The following is a 25,775-nucleotide window of genomic DNA, read 5'->3' as shown; positions in this document are numbered from 1 at the left end:
CGTTCGTGAGGTGTCTGATTGGTGGTTGTACAGAGCAGCGACCGGATGGCGTGGAGGGTCACCGGGAGGACTTCCTGCCAGCGGGAGACTGGGAGATTCCTGGACCGTTGGGCCAGTAGGACGGTCTTCCAGACCGTTCCGTTCTCCCTCTCCACCTGTCCGTTACCCCGGGGGTTGTAACTGGTCGTCCTGCTCGAGGCGATGCCCTTGCTGAGCAGGAATTGACGCAGTTCGTCGCTCATAAAGGAGGACCCCCTATCACTGTGTATGTAAGCGGGGAACCAGAACAGTGCAAAGATACCCTGGAGGGCCTTGATGACGGTGGTTGTGGTCATGTCGGGGCAGGGGATGGCGAATGGGAACCGGGAGTACTCGTCAATCACGTTCAGGAAGTACGTGTTGCGGTCGGTGGAGGGCAGGGGGCCTTTGAAGTCCATGCTGAGGCGTTCAAAGGGACGGGAAGCCTTTATCAGGTGCGCCCTCTCTGGCCGGTAGAAGTGCGGTTTGCACTCCGCGCAGATTTGGCAGTCCCTGGTGGCTGTCCTGACCTCCTCGATGGAGTCGGGCAGGTTGCGGGTCTTGATAAAATGGAAAAAGCGAGTGACCCCCGGGTGGCAGAGGTCCTCGTGGAGGGCTTGGAGGCGGTCCACTTGTGCAGTGGCACAAGTGCCGCGGGACAGGGCATCAGGAGGCTCGTTCAGCTTCCCCGGACGATACAGGATCTCGTAGTTGTAGGTGGAGAGTTCGATCCTCCACCGCAAGATCTTGTCGTTCTTAATCTTGCCCCGCTGTGCATTATCGAACATGAAAGTAACCGACCGTTGGTCAGTGAGGAGAGTGAATCTCCTGCCGGCCAGGTAATGCCCCCAGTGTCGCACAGCTCCTACTATGGCCTGGGCCTCATTTTCGACTGAGGAGTGGCGGATTTCGGAAGCGTGGAGGGTGCGGGAGAAGAAGGCCACGGGCCTGCCCGCTTGGTTGAGGGTGGCCGCCAGAGCTACGTTGGACGCATCGCTCTCGACCTGGAAGGGGAGGGACTCGCCGATGGCGCGCATTGTGGCTTTTGCGATGTCCGCTTTGATGCGGCTGAAGGCCTGGCGGGCCTCCGTCGACAGGGGGAAGGTTGTGGATTGGATTAGGGGTCGAGCCTTGTCGGTGTAATTGGGGACCCACTGTGCATAGCAGCTGAAGAAGCCGAGGCAGCGCTTTAGGGCCTTGGGGCAGTGAGGGAGGGGGAACTCCATGAGGGGGCGCATGCGCTCAGGGTCGGGGCCTATAACTCCATTTCGCACTACGTAGCCGAGGATGGCGAGGCGGTCGGTGCTGAACACGCATTTATCCTTATTGTAGGTCAGGTTAAGGATTTTTGCGGTCTGGAGAAATTTTCGGAGGTTGGTGTCGTGGTCCTGCTGGTCATGGCCGCAGATGGTGACGTTATCCAGATACGGGAACGTTGTGCGTAAGCCGTACCGGTCAACCATTCGGTCCATCTCGCGTTGGAAGACCGAGACCCCATTAGTGACACCGAATGGAACCCTTAAAAAGTGGTAGAGCCGCCCATCTGCTTCGGAGGCAGGGTACTGGCGGTCACCATTACGGAGGGGGAGCTGGTGGTAGGCGGACTTGAGATCCACCATGGAGAAGACCTTGTAATGCGCGATCCTGTTTACCAGGTCGGCTATACGGGGGAGAGGGTACGCGTCCAGCTGCGTAAACCTGTTGATGGTCTGACTGTAGTCGATGACCATCCTATGTTTCTCCCCAGTTTTAACCACTACCACTTGGGCTCTCCAGGGGCTGTTGCTGGCCTCAATGACCCCTTCCCGCAGGAGCCGCTGGACCTCTGACCTGATGAAGGTCCGGTCCTGGGCACTGTACCGTCTGCTCCTGGTGGTGACGGGTTTGCAATCCAGGGTGAGGTTCGCAAACAGGGAAGGCGGGTCGACCTTAAGGGTCGCGAGGCCGCAGACAGTAAGGGGGGGTATAGGGCCGCCAAATTTAAAAGTCAGGCTTTGCAGATGGCATTGGAAGTCCAGCCCCAGGAGGGTGGCCGCGCAGAGGTGCGGCAGAACGGACAGGCGGAAATTGCGGAATTCCCGGCCTTGGACGGTGAGGTTCGCTAGGCAGAACCCCTTTATCTCCACCGTGTGTGACCCGGAGGCCAGGGAGATCCTTTGGTTTACGGGATGGGTGACAAGTGAACAGCGCGTTACCGTGTCGGGGTGGACAAAGCTCTCCGTGCTCCCTGAGTCGATCAAGCACGATGTCACGTGGCCGTTGATGGAGATCGTCGTTGTAGCCGTTGCAAGTGTCCGGGGCCGACTCTGGTCCAGAGTGACGGAGGCCAGCTGGAGTAAAGGAGCGTTCTGGTCGGGCAGCGTGTAGTCGGCTGTGGTGGGGGCCTGGGGCCCCATCCAAGATGGCGTCAGCCACGGGTCGCACATGGAGTCCGGGGATGAAGAAGACGGCGTCGGCGAGGGACAAAATGGCGGCGCCCACCCGTCCAGCGTGGAGTCCGGGGGGCAAGATGGCCGCGCCCGTGGGTCGCACGTGGCCCTAGGATAGGGGGGTGGCGGTGAGCGCTGGCCGGTCGGGGCCTGAAGGGGGGGTTGCCGCGGTGGTCCATAGTCGCTGGCGACCGCGGCCACGGCGCGGACCTGGCAGACCCCCACAAAATGGCCCTTCTTGCCGCACCCTTTGCAGGTGGCGGTGCGGGCCGGGCAGCGCGGGCGGGGATGATTCCCCTGCACGCAGAAGAAACAGCGGGGCCCGGCGGCGTTAGCGGGGCCCGGCGGCGTTAGGGGGCCGTCTCTCAGCGCAGGCTTGCCGGGTCAGGGGAAAAGTCTGAGGGGCTGCGACAGGGTGCCACGCAGCCCAGGCCTTAATCTGCTAGAACTGTTCCCCCGCAGCTTCGATACAGAAAGTGAAGGCTGCTGGGACGGCATCGGTTCTTATACTCCGCCTCTCAGGGCGGAGCTATGTACATCAGCCAATGGTAGACTCCTGGTAGCCAATGGTCATCCACCTCTCAGGTACCGCAATACCTGGTACTACCACATTCACCCCCTGTTAAAAAATACCTGGTATTACCACACCCTGTAATGGGCTTTGTTTGATTGGAGATAGGGAGGATATAAATTAGAAGTTATGGTGTTTCCTATTCCTGTTCAGAATTGTTTAAGTATTAGTTGCGAGCTATTTTCTGTGATGTTGGTGTGAAGTGAGAATAAAGTTAGTTTTGATATAAAAAGTCCCGTTTTTCAAGTGAAATTACTTCTGGGGGTGGAATATCCCTTCCTCACAGTTTCCTAACATACATTGGGGTCTGGCCTGGTACTGTAACAGTGGCGGGGCAGGGAGGGGGGGGGGGGGGGGGGGATGCAAGAAGGCTAGAGTGAGACAGAGACAAGTTTGGCGAGGAGGCAACAGGGTGGCAGATGAATTGGATTGGATTTGTTTATTGTCACGTGTACCGAGGTACAGTGAAAAGTATTTTTCTGCGAGCAGCTCAACAGATCATTAAATACACGGGAAGAAAAGGGAATAAAAGAAAATACATAATAGGGCAACACAACATATACAATGTAACTACATAAGCACCGGCATCGGATGAAGTATACAGGGTGTAGTGTTAATGAGGTCAGTCCATAAGAGGGGCGTTTAGGAGTCTGGTGACAGTGGGGAAGAAGCTGTTTTTGAGTCTGTTCGTGCGTGTTCTCAGACTTCTGTATCTCCTGCCCGATGGAAGAAGTTGGAAGAGTGAGTAAGCCGGGTGGGAGGGGTCTTTGATTATGCTGCCCGCTTTCCCCAGGCAGCGGGAGGTGTAGATGGAGTCAATGGATGGGAGGCAGGTTCGTGTGATGGACTGGGCGGTGTTCACGACTCTCTGAAGTTCCTTGCGGTCCTGGGCCGAGCAGTTGCCATACCAGGCTGTGATGCAGCCTGATAGGATGCTTTCTATGGTGCATCTGTAAAAGGATTCACCTGAGGAAGGAGCGGTGCTCCGAAAGCTAGTGATTTGAAACAAACCTGTTGGACTTTAACCTGGTGTTGTAAGACTTCTGTAAAAGTTGGTCAGAGTCAATGTGGACCTGCCGAATTTCCTTAGTTTCCTGAGGAAGTACAGGCGCTGTTGTGCTTTCTTGGTGGTAGCGTCGCCGTGGGTGGACCAGGACAGATTTTTGGAGATGTGCACCCCGAAGAATTTGAAACTGCTAACCATCTCCACCTCAGCCCCGTTGATGCTGACAGGGGTGTATACAGTACTTTGCTTCCTGAAGTCAATGACCAGCTCTTTAGTTTTGCTGGCATTGAGGGAGAGATTGTTGTCGCTACACCACTCCACTAGGTTCTCTATCTCCCGCCTGTATTCGGACTCGTCGTTATTCGAGATCCGGCCCGCTATGGTCGTATCGTCAGCAAACTTGTCGATGGAGTTGGAGCTAAATTTTGCCGCGCAGTCGTGTGTGCACAGGGAGTAGAGTAGGGGGCTAAGTACGCAGCCTTGCGGGGCCCCGGTGTTGAGGACTATTGTGGAGGAGGTGTTGTTGTTCATTCCTACTAGTTTTACATGGGGTAAGCGAGTGTGGTCACGCGTTTTGCAACAAAGGCAACTTGTAAACACGCTCAGAGTGACCCATGGTTTAACCGCACAAGGAAGCTGGAACAGCAACCAATTAGGACGCATATGGCACATTGGCTCTAATTGAAAAGGTATCAGAGAACAGGGATGAAGACCTCTTGCTGCAACTGGACAGGGCTACGGCGAGGCCGAACCTGGAATACCGTGCGCCATTTTGGTCTCCGTGTTTGAGGTAAGATCTATTTGAATTGGGGACGGCACAGTGAGGCTTCACTCGATTGGTCCCTGCGGTGAGAGGCCTAGTAAATTAGTAAAGTCACTAAAGTGGTCGGCCATTTTGGCCTGAGGTGAAGACACGTTCCTTCACTGAAAGGGGTGTTAACCTTTGGAATTCTCGACCCCAGAGGGCTGTGGACGCCCCGTCGCTGCATATATTTAAGGCCGAGATCGACAGGCTTATTTATGGTGTCCCAGGGGAACAAGGGATGTGAGGAGCAGGAGGGGAAAGCGAGCTGGAGCCGGGATCAGCCATGGCCGTACCGAATGGCGGAAGTCGCTCGATGAGCCACATGCTCTATCTGATCCCACTTCTTCTGTTCTTACACGCTACGAGGTGTGGGAGTTTTCAGATACTGAAATTTAGCTCCAGTGAGTTTTATAGCTCAGCAGAGTTGAGTCGGGAATCAAATCCTCCACTACTGAAGCTCAGAGTTGGAAGGGTACGTTGGAGATGTGGAGAAGATGGTGGTTGTGGTGAGGTGGTTGGGGCAGGGGGGAAATTAAATGGGAACCTGAAACTTGATGGTGACTTTCCAGAGGGGTCAGTCAGAGGTGAATTGCGGTATAAGGCCATCTGCTTTGCGCCGAGTCACGTTGGAGGCGGCCCACTTCAGAGAACGGCCACCCAGTCTGATTGGCCGGCACCTCCCTAGTCCCTGCAGGCACTTGATGTCAAAACAATGCACCCCCTCCCAACTTTCTCCTCCCCGCCCTCTCCCGAGGAAAGAACTTGGTTAAACTCTGGGCTCGCCCCCGCCCCCGCCCTGAAACTCCTCCCACCAGCCTGAACATTGAAAGTGGGCAGGGAAAGGCCCCTTAAGGGCCTTGATTGGGACAAGAGTAGGTGGGACTCGCCCGTCAACGGGAAAATGGCCTGGTGAAGTCATGGTGGGTGGGAACTTAGAGAGAAGGCCATCTGAGAAAGTTTATGCTTATTTCCCCCCCTCCCTCCACTCTGCCTATAAACACACCAGCAGGGGAAAGTAAAACTTTGCCCCTAAAGCCTTTTCATCATTCACACTTGTTCAGCATTGCAGTAGACAGGGCTCTGTTGCTCGTGGAATGTCTGAGGGATGGGAATTTTCAGATCCTGAAATTTTCTCCAACCCAGCTCCTAGCGTTTTTACTCACCAATTTGACGTGGGGATTCTGTTCTGCAGCGAAGGACAAGGCTCCCGATACAACAAACTACAAAGAAATGGAAACCAAAAGTCATGGGGCCTCTCATTGGTCAGATACATCGCACAGATGCCGATCGAAATTCAAACTTCCCGTTAATAGCTGAGCAGATGTCACACCAAGATCTCATGTTTTACGTTTTACTGGAAGAAAACGCGGCGAGACACCAGTGACCAAATACGGGTCAGAACTTTACTTTGTTCAACTGAGAAGTGTGCGAAATCGTGTGAGACGCAAGTGGCCCAGTTTTAGCATCGTTATTTATTTAACGTGGATCAGCAGCTCCTGGAGACAGCTCCGTGACATCTATCGCCGCAACCCCCCCCTGACTTTGTATGCAATTTATACCACAAAACAAAACATTTCCCTGTCCCTCTGAACAACCAAAAACAACATTGGTAGCTACACTTCACACTGTCCTTGAAGTGGACTTTCTATTCTCCTGCAACGGACCTGAGGTGATTCTTAACGCCCGAGGGTTTATTTCTGCTCTTTCCGGTCCCAGTTACAAATGTTTAGTTTCCTGTTAAGACCCAGGAAGCCGAGCGCTAAGGTGAACGTCAATTTATTTACAGTCACAAGTCTGCGCAAGGCAGCAAATATATTTACAGAGTACAGTCCTGTAGGTACAACCAACATGACCTATCTGGCTGGCCATTCGACTGAGTCTTATGAGTTCCAGTTGGGAGGGTATCCACCGACTGTCAGGGAGGCTCGTAGTCCCATGGGGAGATCAATTAGGGTATTACATCTCCAAATCGTCTTTCACAGTGCGTGTGAGTGTGTGTGAGTGTGCGAGTGTGCCTGTGTGTGTTGGCGAGTGTGTGTGTGTGCATGTTACTGAGAGTGTGTTAGTGAGCGTGAGAGTGTATCCGAGTGTGTGTAAGTGTGTGCATGTTAGTGAGAGTGTGTGTTAGTGAGCGTTAGAGTGTACCCGAGTGTGTGTAAGTGTGTGTGTGCTAGTGTGTGTGTGCATGTTAGTGAGAGTGTATCTGAGTGTGTGTAAGCGTGTGTGTTAGTGTGTGTGTGTGCATGTTAGTGAGAGTGTGTGTTAGTGAGCGTGTGTGAGTTTTAGAGTGTATCCGAGTGTGTGTAAGCGTGTGTGTGTTAGTGCGTGTGTGTGCATGTTAGTGAGAGTGTGTTAGTGAGCGTGTGTGAGTGTTAGAGTGTATCCGAGTGTGTGAAGCGTGTGTGTGCTAGTGCGTGTGTGTGCATGTTAGTGAGAGTGTGTTAGTGAGCGTGTGTGAGTGTTAGAGTGTATCAGAGTGTGTGAAGCGTGTGTGTTAGTGTGTGTGTGTGCATGTAAGTGAGAGTGTGTTAGTGAGTGTGTGTGAGTGTTAGAGTGTATCTGAGTGTGTGTAAGCATGCGAGTTGGTGTGAGTGTGCATGTTAGTGAGAGTGTGTGTTAGTGAGCGTGTGTGAGTTTTAGAGTGTATCCGAGTGTGTGTAAGTGTCTGTGTGTTAGTGTGTGTGTGCATGTTAGTGAGAGTGTGTGTTAGTGAGCGCGTGTGGATGTTAGATTGTATCCGAGTGTGTGTAAGCGTGTGTGTTAGTGTGTGTGTGCATTATAGTGAGAGTGTGTGTTCGTGAGCGTGTGTGAATGTTAAAGTGTATCTGAGTGTGTGTAAGCGTGTGTGTGTTAGTGCGTGTGTGTGCATGTTAGTGAGAGTGTGTTAGTGAGCGTGTGTGAGTGTTAGAGTGTATCCGAGTGTGTGAAGCGTGTGTGTGCTAGTGCGTGTGTGTGCATGTTAGTGAGAGTGTGTTAGTGAGCGTGTGTGAGTGTTAGAGTGTATCAGAGTGTGTGAAGCGTGTGTGTTAGTGTGTGTGTGTGCATGTAAGTGAGAGTGTGTTAGTGAGCGTGTGTGAGTGTTAGAGTGTATCCGAGTGTGTGAAGCGTGTGTGTTAGTGTGTGTGTGTGCATGTTAGTGAGAGTGTGTGTTAGTGAGCGTGTGTGAGTGTTAGAGTGCATCCGAGTGTGTGTAAGTGTGTGTGTTAGTGTGTGTGTGTGCATGTTAGTGAGAGTGTGTGTTAGTGAGCGCGTGTGGATGTTAGATTGTATCCGAGTGTGTGTAAGCGTGTGTGTTAGTGTGTGTGTGCATTATAGTGAGAGTGTGTGTTAGTGAGCGTGTGTGAATGTTAAAGTGTATCTGAGTGTGTGAAGCGTGTGTGTGCTAGTGCGTGTGTGTGCATGTTAGTGAGAGTGTGTTAGTGAGCGTGTGTGAGTGTTAGAGTGTATCCGAGTGTGTGAAGCGTGTGTGTTAGTGTGTGTGTGTGCATGTTAGTGAGTGTGTTAGTGAGCGTGTGTGAGTGTTAGAGTTTATCCGAGTGTGTGAAGCGTGTGTGTTAGTGTGTGTGTGTGCATGTTAGTGAGAGTGTGTGTTAGTGAGCGTGTGTGAGTGTTAGAGTGCATCCGAGTGTGTGTAAGTGTGTGTGTTTGTGTGTGTGTGTGCATGTTAGTGAGAGTGTGTGTTAGTGACCGTGTGTGAGTGTTAGAGTGTATCCGAGTGTGTGTAAGCGTGCGTGTGTGCTGGTGTGCGTGTGCATGTTAGTGAGAGTGTGTGTTAGTGAGTGTGTGTGAGTGTTAGAGTGTATCTGAGTGTGTGTAAGCGTGTGTGTGTGTGCATGTTAGTGAGAGTGTGTTAGTGAGCGTGTGTGGGTGTTAGAGTGTATCCGAGTGTGTGTAAGCATGTGTGTTATTGTGTGTGTGTGAATGTTAGTGAGAGCGTGTGTTAGTGAGCGTGTGTGAGTGTTAGAGTGTATCTGAGTGTGTGTAAGCGTGTGTGTTAGTGTGTGTGTGTGCATGTTAGTGAGAGTGTGTTAGTGAGCGTGTGTGGGTGTTAGAGTGTATCCGAGTGTGTGTAAGCGTGTGTGTTAGTGTGTGTGTGCATGTTAGTGAGAGTGTGTTAGTGAGCGTGTGTGGGTGTTAGAGTGTATCCGAGTGTGTGTAAGCGTGTGTGTTAGTCTGTGTGTGTGCATGTTAGTGAGAGTGTGTTAGTAAGCGTGTGTGAGTGTTAGAGTGTATCCGAGTGTGTGAAGCGTGTGTGTTAGTGTGTGTGTGTGCATGTTAGTGAGAGTGTGTGTTAGTGAGCGTGTGTGAGTGTTAGAGTGCATCCGAGCGTGTGTGTTAGTGTGTGTGTGTGCATGTTAGTGAGAGTGTGTGTTAGTGACCGTGTGTGAGTGTTAGAGTGTATCCGAGTGTGTGTAAGCGTGCGTGTGTGCTGGTGTGCGTGTGCATGTTAGTGAGAGTGTGTGTTAGTGAGTGTGTGTGAGTGTTAGAGTGTATCTGAGTGTGTGTAAGCGTGTGTGTGCTAGTGTGTGTGTGTGCATGTTAGTGAGAGTGTGTTAGTGAGCGTGTGTGGGTGTTAGAGTGTATCCGAGTGTGTGTAAGCGTGTGTGTTAGTGTGTGTGTGTGAATGTTAGTGAGAGCGTGTGTTAGTGAGCGTGTGTGAGTGTTAGAGTGTATCTGAGTGTGTGTAAGCGTGTGTGTTAGTGTGTGTGTGCATGTTAGTGAGAGTGTGTTAGTGAGCGTGTGTGGGTGTTAGAGTGTATCCGAGTGTGTGTAAGCGTGTGTGTTAGTCTGTGTGTGTGAATGTTAGTGAGAGCATGTGTTAGTGAGCGTGTGTGAGTGTTAGAGTGTATCTGAGTGTGTGTAAGCGTGTGTGTTCTAGTGTGTATGCGTGCATGTTAGTGAGAGTGTGTTAGTGAGCGTGTGTGGGTGTTAGAGTGTATCCGAGTGTGTGTAAGCGTGTGTGTGTGAATGTTCGTGAGAGCGTGTGTTAGTGAGCGTGTGTGAGTGTTAGAGTGTATCTGAGTGTGTGTAAGCGTGTGTGTGCTAGTGTGTGTGTGTGCATGTTAGTGAGAGTGTGTGTTAGTGAGCGTGTGTGAGTGTTAGAGTGTGTGTAAGTGTGTGTGTTCTAGTGTGTGTGTGTGCATGTTAGTGAGAGTGTGTTAGTGAGCGTGTGTGGGTGTTAGAGTGTATCCGAGTGTTGTGAATGTGTATGTTTGCTAGTTATTGTGTGTTAGTGTGTGTGTTAATGAGCGTGTGTGGTAGTGAGTGTCTATGTGTGTTAGTTAGTGTGTGTGAGCATGTGTGGGTGCTAATCTTTACTGTCACAAGTAGGTTTACATTAACACTGCAATGAAGTTACTGTGAAAATCCCCTCGTCGCCACATTCCGGCCCCTGTTCGGGTCACTGAGGGAGAATTCAGAATGTCCAATTCACCTAACACCACGTATTTCTGGACTTGTGGGAGGAAACCGGAGCACCCGGAGGAAACCCACGCAGACGCGGGGAGAACGTGCAGACTCCGCACAGACAGTGACCCAGCGGGGAATCGAACCTGGGACACTGGAGCTGTGAAGCACCAGCGTTAACCACTGTGCTACAGTTAACGAGTGTGCTTGAGTGTTAGTGAGTGGGCCAAGTGTGTATGTGTGTTAGTGAGTGTGTGTGTTAGTGAGCGTGTGTGAGTGTGCACGTTAGTGTGTGCTGTGTATGTGAGTGTCAGTGAATGTGTGTGTTAGTGTTAGCGAGTGTGTGCGAGTATGTATGTGTGTTAGTGAGGGTGCGAGTGTTCATACTGTGTGTGAGTGAGTGTGCATGAGTGAGTGTGTACGTGTGTGAGTGGGTGTGTATGTGTGTGAGTGGGTGTGCCTGAGTTAGTGTACATGGGTGTGTGTGTGAGTTAGGTGGATTAGCCATGTTAAATTGTCCCTTAGTGACCAAAGATGTACAGGTTAGGTGGATTGGCCGTGTTAAATTGTCCCTTAGTGTCCAAAGATGTACAGGTTAGGTGGATTGGCCGTGTTAAATTGTCCCTTAGTGTCCAAAGATGTACAGGTTGGGTGGATTGGCCGTGTTAAATTGTCCCTTAGTGTCCAAAGATGTACAGGTTAGGTGGATTGGCCGTGTTAAATTGTCCCTTAGTGACCAAAGATGTGCAGGTTGGGTGGATTGGCCATGTTAAATTGTCCCTTAGTGACCAAAGATGTACATGTTAGGTGGATTAGCCGTGTTAAATTGTCCCTTAGTGTCCAAAGATGTGCAGGTTAGGTGGATTGGCCATGTTAAATTGTCCCTTAGTGTCCAAAGATGTACAGGTTGGGTGGATTGGCCGTGTTAAATTGTCCCTTCGTGTCCAAAGATGTACAGGTTGGGTGGATTGGCCGTGTTAAATTGTCCCTTAGTGTCCAAAGATGTGCAGGTTAGGTGGATTGGCCGTGTTAAATTGTCCCTTAGTGTCCAAAGATGTGCAGGTTGGGTGGATTGGCCGTGTTAAATTGTCCCTTAGTGTCCAAAGATGTGCAGGTTAGGTGGATTGGCCGTGTTAAATTGTCCCTTAGTGTCCAAAGATGTACAGGTTGGGTGGATTGGCCGTGTTAAATTGTCCCTTAGTGTCCAAAGATGTACAGGTTAGGTGGATTGGCCGTGTTAAATTGTCCCTTAGTGACCAAAGATGTGCAGGTTGGGTGGATTGGCCATGTTAAATTGTCCCTTAGTGACCAAAGATGTACATGTTAGGTGGATTAGCCGTGTTAAATTGTCCCTTAGTGTCCAAAGATGTGCAGGTTAGGTGGATTGGCCATGTTAAATTGTCCCTTAGTGTCCAAAGATGTACAGGTTGGGTGGATTGGCCGTGTTAAATTGTCCCTTCGTGTCCAAAGATGTACAGGTTGGGTGGATTGGCCGTGTTAAATTGTCCCTTAGTGTCCAAAGATGTGCAGGTTAGGTGGATTGGCCGTGTTAAATTGTCCCTTAGTGTCCAAAGATGTGCAGGTTGGGTGGATTGGCCGTGTTAAATTGTCCCTTAGTGTCCAAAGATGTGCAGGTTAGGTGGATTGGCCGTGTTAAATTGCCCCTTAGTGTCCAAAGATGTGCAGGTTGGGTGGATTGGCCATGTTAAATTGTCTCTTAGTGTCCAAAGATGTACAGGCTAGGTGGATTGGCCATGTTAAATTGCCCCTTAGTGTCCAAAGATGTGCAGGTTAGGTGGATTGGCCGTGTTAAATTGCCCCTTAGTGTCCAAAGATGTACAGGTTGGGTGGATTGGCCGTGTTAAATTGCCCCTTAGTGTCCAAAGATGTGCAGGTTAGGTGGATTGGCCGTGTTAAATTGTCCCTTAGTGTCCAAAGATGTGCAGGTTAGGTGGATTGGCCGTGTTAAATTGCCCCTTAGTGTCCAAAGATGTGCAGGTTAGGTGGATTGGCCGTGTTAAATTGCCCCTTAGTGTCCAAAGATGTGCAGGTTAGGTGGATTGGCCGTGTTAAATTGCCCCTTAGTGTCCAAAGATGTACAGGTTGGGTGGATTGGCCGTGTTAAATTGCCCCTTAGTGTCCAAAGATGTGCAGGTTAGGTGGATTGGCCGTGTTAAATTGTCCCTTAGTGTCCAAAGATGTGCAGGTTAGGTGGATTGGCCGTGTTAAATTGTCCCTTAGTGTCCAAAGATGTGCAGGTTAGGTGGATTGGCCATGTTAAACTGCCCCTTAGTGTCCAAAGATGTGCAGGTTAGGTGGATTGGCCGTGTTAAATTGCCCCTTAGTGTCCAAAGATGTACAGGTTAGGTGGATTGGCCGTGTTAAATTGTCCCTTAGTGTCGAAAGATGTGCAGGTTAGGTGGATTGGCCGTGCTAAATTGTCCCTTAGTGTCCAAAGATGTACAGGTTAGGTGGATTGGCCGTGTTAAATTGTCCCTTAGTGTCCAAAGATGTGCAGGTTAGGTGGATTGGCCGTGTTAAATTGCCCCTTAGTGTCCAAAGATGTGCAGGTTAGGTGGATTGGCCGTGTTAAATTGCCCCTTAGTGTCCAAAGATGTACAGGTTGGGTGGATTGGCCGTGTTAAATTGCCCCTTAGTGTCCAAAGATGTGCAGGTTAGGTGGATTGGCCGTGTTAAATTGTCCCTTAGTGTCCAAAGATGTGCAGGTTAGGTGGATTGGCCGTGTTAAATTGTCCCTTAGTGTCCAAAGATGTGCAGGTTAGGTGGATTGGCCATGTTAAATTGCCCCTTAGTGTCCAAAGATGTGCAGGTTAGGTGGATTGGCCGTGTTAAATTGCCCCTTAGTGTCCAAAGATGTACAGGTTAGGTGGATTGGCCGTGTTAAATTGTCCCTTAGTGTCCAAAGATGTACAGGTTAGGTGGATTGGCCGTGTTAAATTGTCCCTTAGTGTCCAAAGATGTGCAGGTTAGGTGGATTGGCCGTGTTAAATTGTCCCTTAGTGTCCAAAGATGAGCAGGTTGGGTGGGTTGGCCGTGTTAAATTGTCCCTTAGTGTCGAAAGATGTGCAGGTTAGGTGGATTGGCCGTGTTAAATTGTCCCTTAGTGTCCAAAGATGTACAGGTTAGGTGGATTGGCCGTGTTATATTGTTCCTTAGTGTCCAAGGATGTACAGGTTGGGTGGGGTTACTGGATAGGACGGGGAGTCTGCCGAGACGGGGCGCTCTTTCCCAGGGCCGGTGAGACTCGATGTGCCAAGTGGCCTCGCTCGGGCCTGGACGGACCGAGTGGCTCGAATGTCTTTGTTGGTGGTGGAATTGACGCGGACGCCGAATGATAGGAGGACTCACCATGGTGCCAATCAGGAAGGGCAAGGCGAGATTGATAGGAAGAAATTTAGTGAAGAGCGCGAATGGGATGCCGAATAATATCTGAACAGATCCAATGAGAATGGCTGTAACCTGCAGTGGCGAAGAAAACAGAAATCAGAGAGGGATAGGTGGCCATGCTTCCTCGACACAGCATGACAAACCTGCTGTGAAAATATTACCAATTATTCTCACCGAACATTTCCCCAACTCTGCACTCTTAAAATCTATACAAAATCACTTCAAACAGAACCATAGCTCCACACACTGAGCAAAACGGTCAGTACTGAGGGAGTGCCGCACTGTCAGAGGGTCAGTACTGAGGGAGTGCTGCACTGTCAGAGGGTCAGTACTGAGGGAGAGCTGCGCTGTCAGAGGGTCAGTACTGAGGGAGTGCCGCACTGTCAGAGGGTCAGTACTGAGGGAGTGCTGCACTGTCAGAGGGTCAGTACTGAGGGAGTGCCGCACTGTCAGAGGGTCAGTACTGAGGGAGTGCCGCACTGTCAGAGGGTCAGTACTGAGGGAGTGCTGCACTGTCAGAGGGTCAGTACTGAGGGAGAGCTGCGCTGTCAGAGGGTCAGTACTGAGGGAGTGCCGCACTGTCAGAGGGTCAGTACTGAGGGAGTGCTGCACTGTCAGAGGGTCAGTACTGAGGGAGTGCTGCACTGTCAGAGTGTCAGTACTGAGGGAGTGCTGCACTGTCAGAGGGTCAGTACTGAGTGAGTGCTGCACTGTCAGAGGGTCAGTACTGAGGGAGAGCTGCACTGTCAGAGGGTCAGTGCTGAGGGAGTACCGCACTGTCAGAGGGTCAGTACTGAGGGAGTGCTGCACTGTCAGAGGGTCAGTACTGAGGGAGTGCTGCACTGTTAGAGCGTCAGAACTGAGGGAGTGCTGCACTGTCAGAGGGTCAGTACTGAGGGAGTGCTGCACTGTTAGAGCGTCAGAACTGAGGGAGTGCTGCACTGTCAGAGGGTCAGTACTGAGAGAGTGATGCACTGTCAGAGGGTCAGTACTGAGGGAGTGCTGCACTGTCAGAGGGTCAGTACTGAGGGAGTGCTGCACTGTCAGAGGGTCAGTACTGAGGGAGTGCTGCACTGTCAGAGGGTCAGTACTGAGGGAGTGCTGCACTGTCAGAGCGTCATTACTGAGGGAGTGCTGCACTGTCAGAGGGTCAGTACTGAGGGAGTGCTGCACTGTCAGAGGGTCAGTACTGAGGGAGTGCTGCACTGTCAGAGGGTCAGTACTGAGGGAGTGCTGCACTGTCAGAGGGTCAGTACTGAGGGAGTGCTGCACTGTCAGAGGGTCAGTACTGAGGGAGTGCTGCACTGTCAGAGGGTCAGTGCTGAGGGAGTGCTGCACTGTCAGAGGGTCAGTACTGAGGGAGTGCCGCACTGTCAGGGGGTCAGTACTGAGGGAGTGCTGCACTGTCAGAGGGTCAGTACTGAGGGAGTGCTGCACTGTCAGAGGGTCAGTACTGAGGGAGTGCTGCACTGTCAGAGGGTCAGTACTGAGGGAGTGCCGCACTGTCAGAGGTTCAGTACTGAGGGAGTGCTGCACTGTCAGAGTGTCAGTACTGAGGGAGTGCTGCACTGTCAGAGGGTCAGTACTGAGTGAGTGCTGCACTGTCAGAGGGTCAGTACTGAGGGAGAGCTGCACTGTCAGAGGGTCAGTGCTGAGGGAGTACCGCACTGTCAGAGGGTCAGTACTGAGGGAGTGCTGCACTGTCAGAGGGTCAGTACTGAGGGAGTGCTGCACTGTTAGAGCGTCAGAACTGAGGGAGTGCTGCACTGTCAGAGGGTCAGTACTGAGGGAGTGCTGCACTGTTAGAGCGTCAGAACTGAGGGAGTGCTGCACTGTCAGAGGGTCAGTACTGAGAGAGTGATGCACTGTCAGAGGGTCAGTACTGAGGGAGTGCTGCACTGTCAGAGGGTCAGTACTGAGGGAGTGCTGCACTGTCAGAGGGTCAGTACTGAGGGAGTGCTGCACTGTCAGAGGGTCATTACTGAGGGAGAGCTGCACTGTCAGAGGGTCAGTACTGAGGGAGTGCTGCACTGTCAGAGGGTCAGTACTGAGGGAGTGCTGCACTGTCAGAGCGTCATTACTGAGGGAGTGCTGCACTGTCAGAGGGTCAGTACTGAGGGAGTGCTGCACTGTCAGAGGGTCAGTACTGAGGGAGTGCTGCTCTGTCAGAGGGTCAGCACTGAGGGAGTGCCGCACTGTCTGAGGGTCAGTGCTGAGGGAGTGCCGCACTGACAGAGGGTCAGTACTGAGGGAGTGCTGCTCTGTCAGAGGGTCAGCACTGAGGGGTGCCGCACTGTCAGAGGGTCAGTACTGAGGGAGTGCTGCACTGACAGAGGGTCAGTACTGAGGGAGTGCTGCACTGTCAGAGGGTCAGTACTGAGGGAATGCTGCACTGTCAGAGGGTCAGTACTGAGGGAGTGCTGCACTGTCAGAGGGTCAGTACTGAGGGAGTGCTGCACTGTTAGAGGGTCAGTACTGAGGGAGTGCTGCACTGCCAGAGGGTCAGTACTGAGGGAGTGCTGCACTGTCAGAGGGTCAGTACTGAGGAAGTGCCGCACTGTCAGAGGGTCAGTACTGAGGGAGTGCTGCACTGTCAGAGGGTCAGTACTGAGGGAGTGCCGCACTGTCAGAGGGTCAGTACTGAGGGAGTGCTGCACTGTCAGAGGGTCAGTACTGAGGGAGTGCTGCACTGTCAGAGGGTCAGTACTGAGGGAGTGCTGCACTGTCAGAGGGTCAGTACTGAGGGAGTGCAGCACTGTCAGAGGGTCAGTACTGAGGGAGAGCTGCACTGTCAGAAGGTCAGTACTGAGGGAGTGCTGCCCTGTCAGAGGGTCAGTACTGAGGGAGTGCTGCACTGTCAGAGGGTCAGTACTGAGCGAGTGCTGCACTGTCAGTGGTTCAGTACTGAGGGAGTGCCGCACTGTCAGAGGGTCAGTACTGAGGGAGAGCTGCACTGTCAGAAGGTCAGTACTGAGGGAGCACCGCACTGTCAGAGGGTCAGTACTGAGGGAGTGCCGCACTGTCAGAGGGTCAGTACTGAGGGAGTGCTGCACTGTCAGAGGGTCAGTACTGAGGGAGTGCTGCACTGTCAGAGGGTCAGTACTGAGGGAGCGCCGCACTGTCAGAGGGTCAGTACTGAGGGAGTGCTGCACTGTCAGAGGGTCAGTACTGAGGGAGTGCTGCACTGTCAGAGGGTCAGTACTGAGGGAGTGCTGCACTGTCAGAGGGTCAGTACTGAGGGAGCGCCGCACTGTCAGAGGGTCAGTACTGAGGGAGCGCCGCACTGTCAGAGGGTCAGTACTGAGGGAGTGCTGCACTGTCAGAGGGTCAGTACTGAGGGAATGCTGCACTGTCAGAGGGTCAGCACTGAGGGAGTGCTGCACTGTCAGAGGGTCAGTACTGAGGGAGTGCCGCACTGTCAGAGGGTCAGTACTGAGGGAGCGCCGCACTGTCAGAGGGTCAGTACTGAGGGAGTGCTGCACTGTCAGAGGGTCAGTACTGAGGGAGTGCTGCACTGTCAGAGGGTCAGTACTGAGGGAGTGCTGCACTGTTAGAGGGTCAGTACTGAGGGAGTGCTGCACTGCCAGAGGGTCAGTACTGAGGGAGTGCTGGCCTGTCAGAGGATCAGTACTGAGGGAGTGCTGCACTGTCAGAGGGTCAGTACTGAGGGAGTGCTGCACTGTCAGAGGGTCAGTACTGAGGGAGTGCCGCACTGTCAGAGGGTCAGTACTGAGGGAGTGCTGCACTGTCAGAGGGTCAGTACTGAGGGAGTGCCGCACTGTCAGAGGTTCAGTACTGAGGGAGTGCTGCACTGTCAGAGGGTCAGTACTGAGGGAGTGCTGCACTGTCAGAGGGTCAGTACTGAGAGAGTGCTGCACTGTCAGAGGGTCAGTACTGAGGGAGAGCTGCACTGTCAGAGGGTCAGTGCTGAGGGAGTACCGCACTGTCAGAGGGTCAGTACTGAGGGAGTGCTGCACTGTCAGAGGGTCAGTACTGAGGGAGTGCTGCACTGTTAGAGCGTCAGAACTGAGGGAGTGCTGCACTGTCAGAGGGTCAGTACTGAGGGAGTGCTGCACTGTTAGAGCGTCAGAACTGAGGGAGTGCTGCACTGTCAGAGGGTCAGTACTGAGAGAGTGATGCACTGTCAGAGGGTCAGTACTGAGGGAGCGCCGCACTGTCAGAGGGTCAGTACTGAGGGAGTGCTGCACTGTCAGAGGGTCAGTACTGAGGGAGTGCTGCACTGTCAGAGGGTCAGTACTGAGGGAGTGCTGCACTGTCAGAGCGTCATTACTGAGGGAGTGCTGCACTGTCAGAGGGTCAGTACTGAGGGAGTGCTGCACTGTCAGAGGGTCAGTACTGAGGGAGTGCTGCACTGTCAGAGGGTCAGTACTGAGGGAGTGCTGCACTGTTAGAGCGTCAGAACTGAGGGAGTGCTGCACTGTCAGAGGGTAAGTACTGAGAGAGTGATGCACTGTCAGAGGGTCAGTACTGAGGGAGTGCTGCACTGTCAGAGGGTCAGTACTGAGGGAGTGCTGCACTGTCAGAGGGTCAGTACTGAGGGAGTGCTGCACTGTCAGAGGGTCAGTACTGAGGGAGTGCTGCACTGTCAGAGGGTCAGTACTGGGGGAGTGCCGCACTGTCAGAGGGTCAGTACTGAGGGTGTGCTGCACTGTCAGAGCGTCATTACTGAGGGAGTGCTGCACTGTCAGAGGGTCAGTACTGAGGGAGTGCTGCACTGTCAGAGGGTCAGTACTGAGGGAGTGCTGCTCTGTCAGAGGGTCAGCACTGAGGGAGTGCCGCACTGTCTGAGGGTCAGTGCTGAGGGAGTGCTGCACTGACAGAGGGTCAGTACTGAGGGAGTGCTGCACTGTCAGAGGGTCAGTACTGAGGGAATGCTGCACTGTCAGAGGGTCAGTACTGAGGGAGTGCTGCACTGTTAGAGGGTCAGTACTGAGGGAGTGCTGCACTGCCAGAGGGTCAGTACTGAGGGAGTGCTGGCCTGTCAGAGGATCAGTACTGAGGGAGTGCTGCACTGTCAGAGGGTCAGTACTGAGGGAGTGCTGCACTGTCAGAGGGTCAGTACTGAGGGAGTGCCGCACTGTCAGAGGGTCAGTACTGAGGGAGTGCTGCACTGTCAGAGGGTCAGTACTGAGGGAGTGCCGCACTGTCAGAGGTTCAGTACTGAGGGAGTGCTGCACTGTCAGAGGGTCAGTACTGAGGGAGTGCTGCACTGTCAGAGGGTCAGTACTGAGAGAGTGCTGCACTGTCAGAGGGTCAGTACTGAGGGAGAGCTGCACTGTCAGAGGGTCAGTGCTGAGGGAGTACCGCACTGTCAGAGGGTCAGTACTGAGGGAGTGCTGCACTGTTAGAGCGTCAGAAATGAGGGAGTGCTGCACTGTCAGAGGGTCAGTACTGAGGGAGTGCTGCACTGTTAGAGCGTCAGAACTGAGGGAGTGCTGCACTGTCAGAGGGTCAGTACTGAGAGAGTGATGCACTGTCAGAGTGTCAGTACTGAGGGAGTGCCGCACTGTCTGAGGGTCAGTGCTGAGGGAGTGCTGCACTGACAGAGGGTCAGTACTGAGAGAGTGATGCACTGTCAGAGGGTCAGTACTGAGGGAGTGCTGCACTGTCAGAGGATCAGTACTGAGGGAGTGCTGCACTGTCAGAGGGTCAGTACTGAGGGAGTGCTGCACTGTCAGAGCGTCATTACTGAGGGAGTGCTGCACTGTCAGAGGGTCAGTACTGAGGGAGTGCCGCACTGTCAGAGGGTCAGTACTGAGGGAGTTCTGCACTGTCAGAGGGTCAGTACTGAGGGAGTGCCGCACTGTCTGAGGGTCAGTGCTGAGGGAGTGCTGCACTGACAGAGGGTCAGTACTGAGAGAGTGATGCACTGTCAGAGGGTCAGTACTGAGGGAGTGCTGCACTGTCAGAGGGTCAGTACTGAGGGAGTGCTGCACTGTCAGAGGGTCAGTACTGTGGGAGTGCTGCACTGTCAGAGCGTCATTACTGAGGGAGTGCTGCACTGTCAGAGGGTCAGTACTGAGGGAGTGCTGCACTGTCAGAGGGTCAGCACTGAGGGAGTGCCGCACTGTCAGAGGGTCAGTACTGAGGGAGTGCTGCACTGTCTGAGGGTCAGTACTGAGGGAATGCTGCACTGTCAGAGGGTCAGTACTGAGGGAGTGCTGCACTGTCAGAGGTTCAGTCCTGTGGGAGTGCTGCACTGTCAGAGGATCAGTACTGTGGGAGTGCTGCACTGTCAGAGGATCAGGACTGTGGGAGTGCTGCACTGTCAGAGGGTCAGTACTCTGGGAGTGCTGCACTGTCAGAGGGTCAGTACTGGGGGAGTGCTGCACTGTCAGCGGGGTCAGGACTGAGGGAGTGCTGCACTGTCAGAGGGTCAGTGCTGAGGGAGTGCTGCACTGTCAGAGGGTCAGTACTGTGGGAGAGCTGCACTGTCAGAGGATCAGTACTGTGGGAGTGCTGCACTGTCAGAGGGTCAGTACTGAGGGAGAGCTGCACTGTCAGAGGGTCAGTACTGAGGGAGTGCTGCACTGTCAGAGGGTCAGTACTGAGGGAGTGCTGCACTGTCAGTGGGTCAGTACTGAGGGAGTGCTGCACTGTCAGAGGGTCAGTACTGAGGGAGTGCTGCACTGTCAGAGGATCAGTACTGAGGGAGTGCCGCACTGTCAGAGGGTCAGTACTGAGGGAGTGCCGCACTGTCAGAGGGTCAGTACTGAGGGAGTGCTGCACTGTCAGAGGGTCAGTACTGAGGGAGTGCTGCACTGTCAGAGGGTCAGTATTGAGGGAGTGCCGCACTGTCAGAGGGTCAGTACGGAGGGAGTGCCGCACTATCAGAGGGTCAGTACGGAGGGAGTGCTGCACTGTCAGAGGGTCAGTACGGAGGGAGTGCCGCACTGTCAGAGGGTCAGTACTGAGGGAATGCTGCACTGTCAGGGGGTCAGTACAGAGGGAGTGCTGCACTGTCAGAGGGTCAGTACTGAGGGAGTGCTGCACTGTCAGAGGGTCAGTACTGAGGGAGTGCCGCACTGTCAGAGGGTCAGTACTGAGGGAGTGCTGCACTGTCAGAGGGTCAGTACTGAGGGAGTGCTGCACTGTCAGAGGGTCAGTACTGAGGGAGTGCTCCACTGTCAGAGGGTCAGAACTGAGGGAGTGCCGCACTGTCAGTGGTTCAGTATTGAGGGAGTGTTGCACTGAAAGAGGGTCAGTAGTAAGGGAGTGCCGCACTGTCAGAGGGTCAGTACTGAGGGAGAGCTGCACTGGCAGAGGGTCAGTACTGAGGGAGTGCCGCACTGTCAGAGCGTCATTACTGAGGGAGTGCTGCACTGTCAGAAGGTCAGTACTGAGGGAGTGCTGCACTGTCAGAGGGTCAGTACTGAGGGAGTGCTGCACTGTCAGAGGGTCAGTACTGAGGGAGTGCCGCACTGTCAGAGGGTCAGTACTGAGGGAGTGCTGCACTGTCAGAGGGTCAGTACTGAGGGAGTGCAGCTCTGTCAGAGGGTCAGCACTGAGGGAGTGCCGCACTGTCAGAGGGTCAGTGCTGAGGGAGTGCTGCCCTGTCAGAGGGTCAGTACTGAGGGAGTGCTGCACTGTCAGAGGGTCAGTACTGAGGGAGTGCTGCACTGTCAGTGGTTCAGTACTGAGGGAGTGCCGCACTGTCAGAGGGTCAGTACTGAGGGAGAGCTGCACTGTCAGAAGGTCAGTACTGAGGGAGCACCGCACTGTCAGAGGGTCAGTAGTGAGGGAGTGCCGTACTGTCAGAGGGTCAGTACTGAGGGAGTGCTGCACTGTCAGATGGTCAGTACTGAGGGAGTGCCGCACTGTCAGAGGGTCAGTACTGAGGGAGCGCCGCACTGTCAGAGGGTCAGTACTGAGGGAGTGCTGCACTGTCAGAGGGTCAGTACTGAGGGAGTGCTGCACTGTCAGAGGGTCAGTACTGAGGGAGTGCTGCACTGTCAGAGGGTCAGTACTGAGGGAGTGCTGCACTGCCAGAGAGTCAGTACTGAGGGAGTGCTGCCCTGTCAGAGGGTCAGTACTGAGGGAGTGCTGCACTGTTAGAGCGTCAGAACTGAGGGAGTGCTGCACTGTCAGAGGGTCAGTACTGAGAGAGTGCTGCACTGTCAGAGGGTCAGTACTGAGGGAGTGCTGCACTGTCAGAGGGTCAGTACTGAGGGAGTGCTGCACTGTCAGAGGGTCAGTACTGAGGGAGTGCCGCACTGTCAGAGGGTCAGTACTGAGGGAGTGCTGCACTGTCAGAGCGTCATTACTGAGGGAGTGCTGCTCTGTCAGAGGGTCAGTACTGAGGGAGTGCTGCACTGTCAGAGGGTCAGTACTGAGGGAGTGCTGCACTGTTAGAGCGTCAGAACTGAGGGAGTGCTGCACTGTCAGAGGGTAAGTACTGAGAGAGTGATGCACTGTCAGAGGGTCAGTACTGAGGGAGTGCTGCACTGTCAGAGGGTCAGTACTGAGGGAGTGCTGCACTGTCAGAGGGTCAGTACTGAGGGAGTGCTGCACTGTCAGAGGGTCAGTACTGAGGGAGTGCTGCACTGTCAGAGCGTCATTACTGAGGGAGTGCTGCACTGTTAGAGGGTCAGTACTGAGGGAGTGCTGCACTGTCAGAGGGTCAGTACTGAGGGAGTGCTGCTCTGTCAGAGGGTCAGCACTGAGGGAGTGCCGCACTGTCTGAGGGTCAGTGCTGAGGGAGTGCTGCACTGACAGAGGGTCAGTACTGAGGGAGTGCTGCACTGTCAGAGGGTCAGTACTGAGGGAATGCTGCACTGTCAGAGGGTCAGTACTGAGGGAGTGCTGCACTGTCAGAGGGTCAGTACTGAGGGAGTGCTGCACTGTTAGAGGGTCAGTACTGAGGGAGTGCTGCACTGCCAGAGGGTCAGTACTGAGGGAGTGCTGGCCTGTCAGAGGATCAGTACTGAGGGAGTGCTGCACTGTCAGAGGGTCAGTACTGAGGGAGTGCTGCACTGTCAGAGGGTCAGTACTGAGGGTGTGCCGCACTGTCAAAGGGTCAGTACTGAGGGAGTGCTGCACTGTCAGAGGGTCAGTACTGAGGGAGTGCCGCACTGTCAGAGGTTCAGTACTGAGGGAGTGCTGCACTGTCAGAGGGTCAGTACTGAGGGAGTGCTGCACTGTCAGAGGGTCAGTACTGAGAGAGTGCTGCACTGTCAGAGGGTCAGTACTGAGGGAGAGCTGCACTGTCAGAGGGTCAGTGCTGAGGGAGTACCGCACTGTCAGAGGGTCAGTACTGAGGGAGTGCTGCACTGTCAGAGGGTCAGTACTGAGGGAGTGCTGCACTGTTAGAGCGTCAGAACTGAGGGAGTGCTGCACTGTCAGAGGGACAGTACTGAGAGAGTGATGCACTGTCAGAGGGTCAGTACTGAGGGAGTGCTGCACTGTCAGAGGGTCAGTACTGAGGGAGTGCTGCACTGTCAGAGGGTCAGTACTGAGGGAGTGCTGCACTGTCAGAGGGTCAGTACTGAGGGAGTGCTGCACTGTCAGAGCGTCATTACTGAGGGAGTGCTGCACTGTCAGAGGGTCAGTACTGAGGGAGTGCTGCACTGTCAGAGGGTCAGTACTGAGGGAGTGCCGCACTGTCTGAGGGTCAGTGCTGAGGGAGTGCTGCACTGACAGAGGGTCAGTACTGAGGGAGTGCTGCACTGTCAGAGGGTCAGTACTGAGGGAATGCTGCACTGTCAGAGGGTCAGTACTGAGGGAGTGCTGCACTGTCAGAGGATCAGTACTGTGGGAGTGCTGCACTGTCAGAGGATCAGTACTGAGGGAGTGCTGCACTGTCAGAGGATCAGTACTGTGGGAGTGCTGCACTGTCAGAGGATCAGTACTGTGGGAGTGCTGCACTGTCAGAGGGTCAGTACTCTGGGAGTGCTGCACTGTCAGAGGGTCAGTACTGGGGGAGTGCTGCACTGTCAGAGGATCAGTACTGTGGGAGTGCTGCACTGTCAGAGGATCAGTACTGTGGGAGTGCTGCACTGTCAGAGGATCAGTACTGTGGGAGTGCTGCACTGTCAGAGGGTCAGTACTCTGGGAGTGCTGCACTGTCAGAGGGTCAGTACTGGGGGAGTGCTGCACTGTCAGCGGGGTCAGGACTGAGGGAGTGCTGCACTGTCAGAGGGTCAGTGCTGAGGGAATGCTGCACTGTCAGAGGATCAGTACTGTGGGAGTGCTGCACTGTCAGAGGGTCAGTACTGAGGGAGTGCTGCACTGTCAGAGGGTCAGTACTGAGGGAGTGCTGCACTGTCAGAGGGTCAGTACTGAGGGAGTGCTGCACTGTCAGAGGGTCAGTACTGAGGGAGTGCTGCACTGTCAGAGGGTCAGTACTGAGGGAGTGCTGCACTGTCAGTGGGTCAGTACTGAGGGAGTGCTGCACTGTCAGAGGGTCAGTACTGAGGGAGTGCTGCACTGTCAGAGGATCAGTACTGAGGGAGTGCCGCACTGTCAGAGGGTCAGTACTGAGGGAGTGCCGCACTGTCAGAGGGTCAGTACTGAGGGAGTGCCGCACTGTCAGAGGGTCAGTACTGAGGGAGTGCTGCACTGTCAGAGGGTCAGTATTGAGGGAGTGCCGCACTGTCAGAGGGTCAGTACGGAGGGAGTGCCGCACTGTCAGAGGGTCAGTACGGAGGGAGTGCTGCACTGTCAGAGGGTCAGTACGGAGGGAGTGCCGCACTGTCAGAGGGTCAGTACTGAGGGAGTGCTGCACTGTCAGGGGGTCAGTACAGAGGGAGTGCTGCACTGTCAGAGGGTCAGTACTGAGGGAGTGCTGCACTGTCAGAGGGTCAGTACTGAGGGAGTGCCGCACTGTCAGAGGGTCAGTACTGAGGGAGTGCTGCACTGTCAGAGGGTCAGTACTGAGGGAGTGCTGCACTGTCAGAGGGTCAGTACTGAGGGAGTGCTGCACTGTCAGAGGGTCAGTACTGAGGGAGTGCTCCACTGTCAGAGGGTCAGAACTGAGGGAGTGCCGCACTGTCAGTGGTTCAGTATTGAGGGAGTGTTGCACTGAAAGAGGGTCAGTAGTGAGGGAGTGCTGCACTGTCAGAGGGTCAGTACTGAGGGAGAGCTGCACTGTCAGACGGTCATTACTGAGGGAGTGCTGCACTGTCAGAGGGTCAGTACTGAGGGAGTGCCGCACTGTCAGAGGGTCAGTACTGAGGGAGTGCCGCACTGTCAGAGGGTCAGTACTGAGGGAGTGCTGCACAGTCAGAGGGTCAGTACTGAGGGAGTGCTGCACTGTCAGAGCGTCATTACTGAGGGAGTGCTGCACTGTCAGAGGGTCAGTACTGAGGGAGTGCCGCACTGTCAGAGGGTCAGTACTGAGGGAGTGCCGCACTGTCAGAGGGTCAGTACTGAGGGAGTGCTGCACTGTCAGAGGGTCAGTACTGAGGGAGTGCTGCACTGTCAGAGGGTCAGTACTGAGGGAGTGCCGCACTGTCAGAGGGTCAGTACTGAGGGAGTGCTGCACTGTCAGAGGGTCAGTACTGAGGGAGTGCAGCTCTGTCAGAGGGTCAGCACTGAGGGAGTGCCGCACTGTCAGAGGGTCAGTGCTGAGGGAGTGCTGCCCTGTCAGAGGGTCAGTACTGAGGGAGTGCTGCACTGTCAGAGGGTCAGTACTGAGGGAGTGCTGCACTGTCAGTGGTTCAGTACTGAGGGAGTGCCGCACTGTCAGAGGGTCAGTACTGAGGGAGAGCTGCACTGTCAGAAGGTCAGTACTGAGGGAGCACCGCACTGTCAGAGGGTCAGTAGTGAGGGAGTGCCGTACTGTCAGAGGGTCAGTACTGAGGGAGTGCTGCACTGTCAGATGGTCAGTACTGAGGGAGTGCCGCACTGTCAGAGGGTCAGTACTGAGGGAGCGCCGCACTGTCAGAGGGTCAGTACTGAGGGAGTGCTGCACTGTCAGAGGGTCAGTACTGAGGGAGTGCTGCACTGTCAGAGGGTCAGTACTGAGGGAGTGCTGCACTGTCAGAGGGTCAGTACTGAGGGAGTGCTGCACTGCCAGAGAGTCAGTACTGAGGGAGTGCTGCCCTGTCAGAGGGTCAGTACTGAGGGAGTGCTGCACTGTCAGAGGGTCAGTACTGAGGGAGTGCCGCACTG

The 25,775-nt window shown here is 53.9% G+C and overlaps 1 protein-coding gene across 1 annotated transcript in view; it reads right to left on the bottom strand.

Moving 5' to 3' along the window:
• The window catches only part of LOC140406309 (membrane-spanning 4-domains subfamily A member 15-like), a 30,643-nt gene extending 16,928 nt beyond the window's left edge, over positions 1-13,715 (bottom strand). The window contains exons 1-2 of the mRNA XM_072494421.1: positions 13,605-13,715; positions 5,993-6,049 (exon numbers count right to left, since the gene is read on the bottom strand). Of these exons, the coding sequence (XP_072350522.1) occupies positions 5,993-6,049; positions 13,605-13,607 (60 nt within the window). The 5' untranslated portion in view covers positions 13,608-13,715. The remainder of the gene's footprint in view (positions 1-5,992; positions 6,050-13,604) is intronic.
• Between the last annotated feature and the right edge of the window lie 12,060 nt (positions 13,716-25,775).

The sequence above is a fragment of the Scyliorhinus torazame genome, unplaced genomic scaffold (genome assembly GCF_047496885.1).
Source record: "Scyliorhinus torazame isolate Kashiwa2021f unplaced genomic scaffold, sScyTor2.1 scaffold_460, whole genome shotgun sequence".
Lineage (NCBI taxonomy): Eukaryota > Metazoa > Chordata > Chondrichthyes > Carcharhiniformes > Scyliorhinidae > Scyliorhinus > Scyliorhinus torazame.
This window is presented reverse-complemented; position numbering and strand designations above follow the sequence as displayed.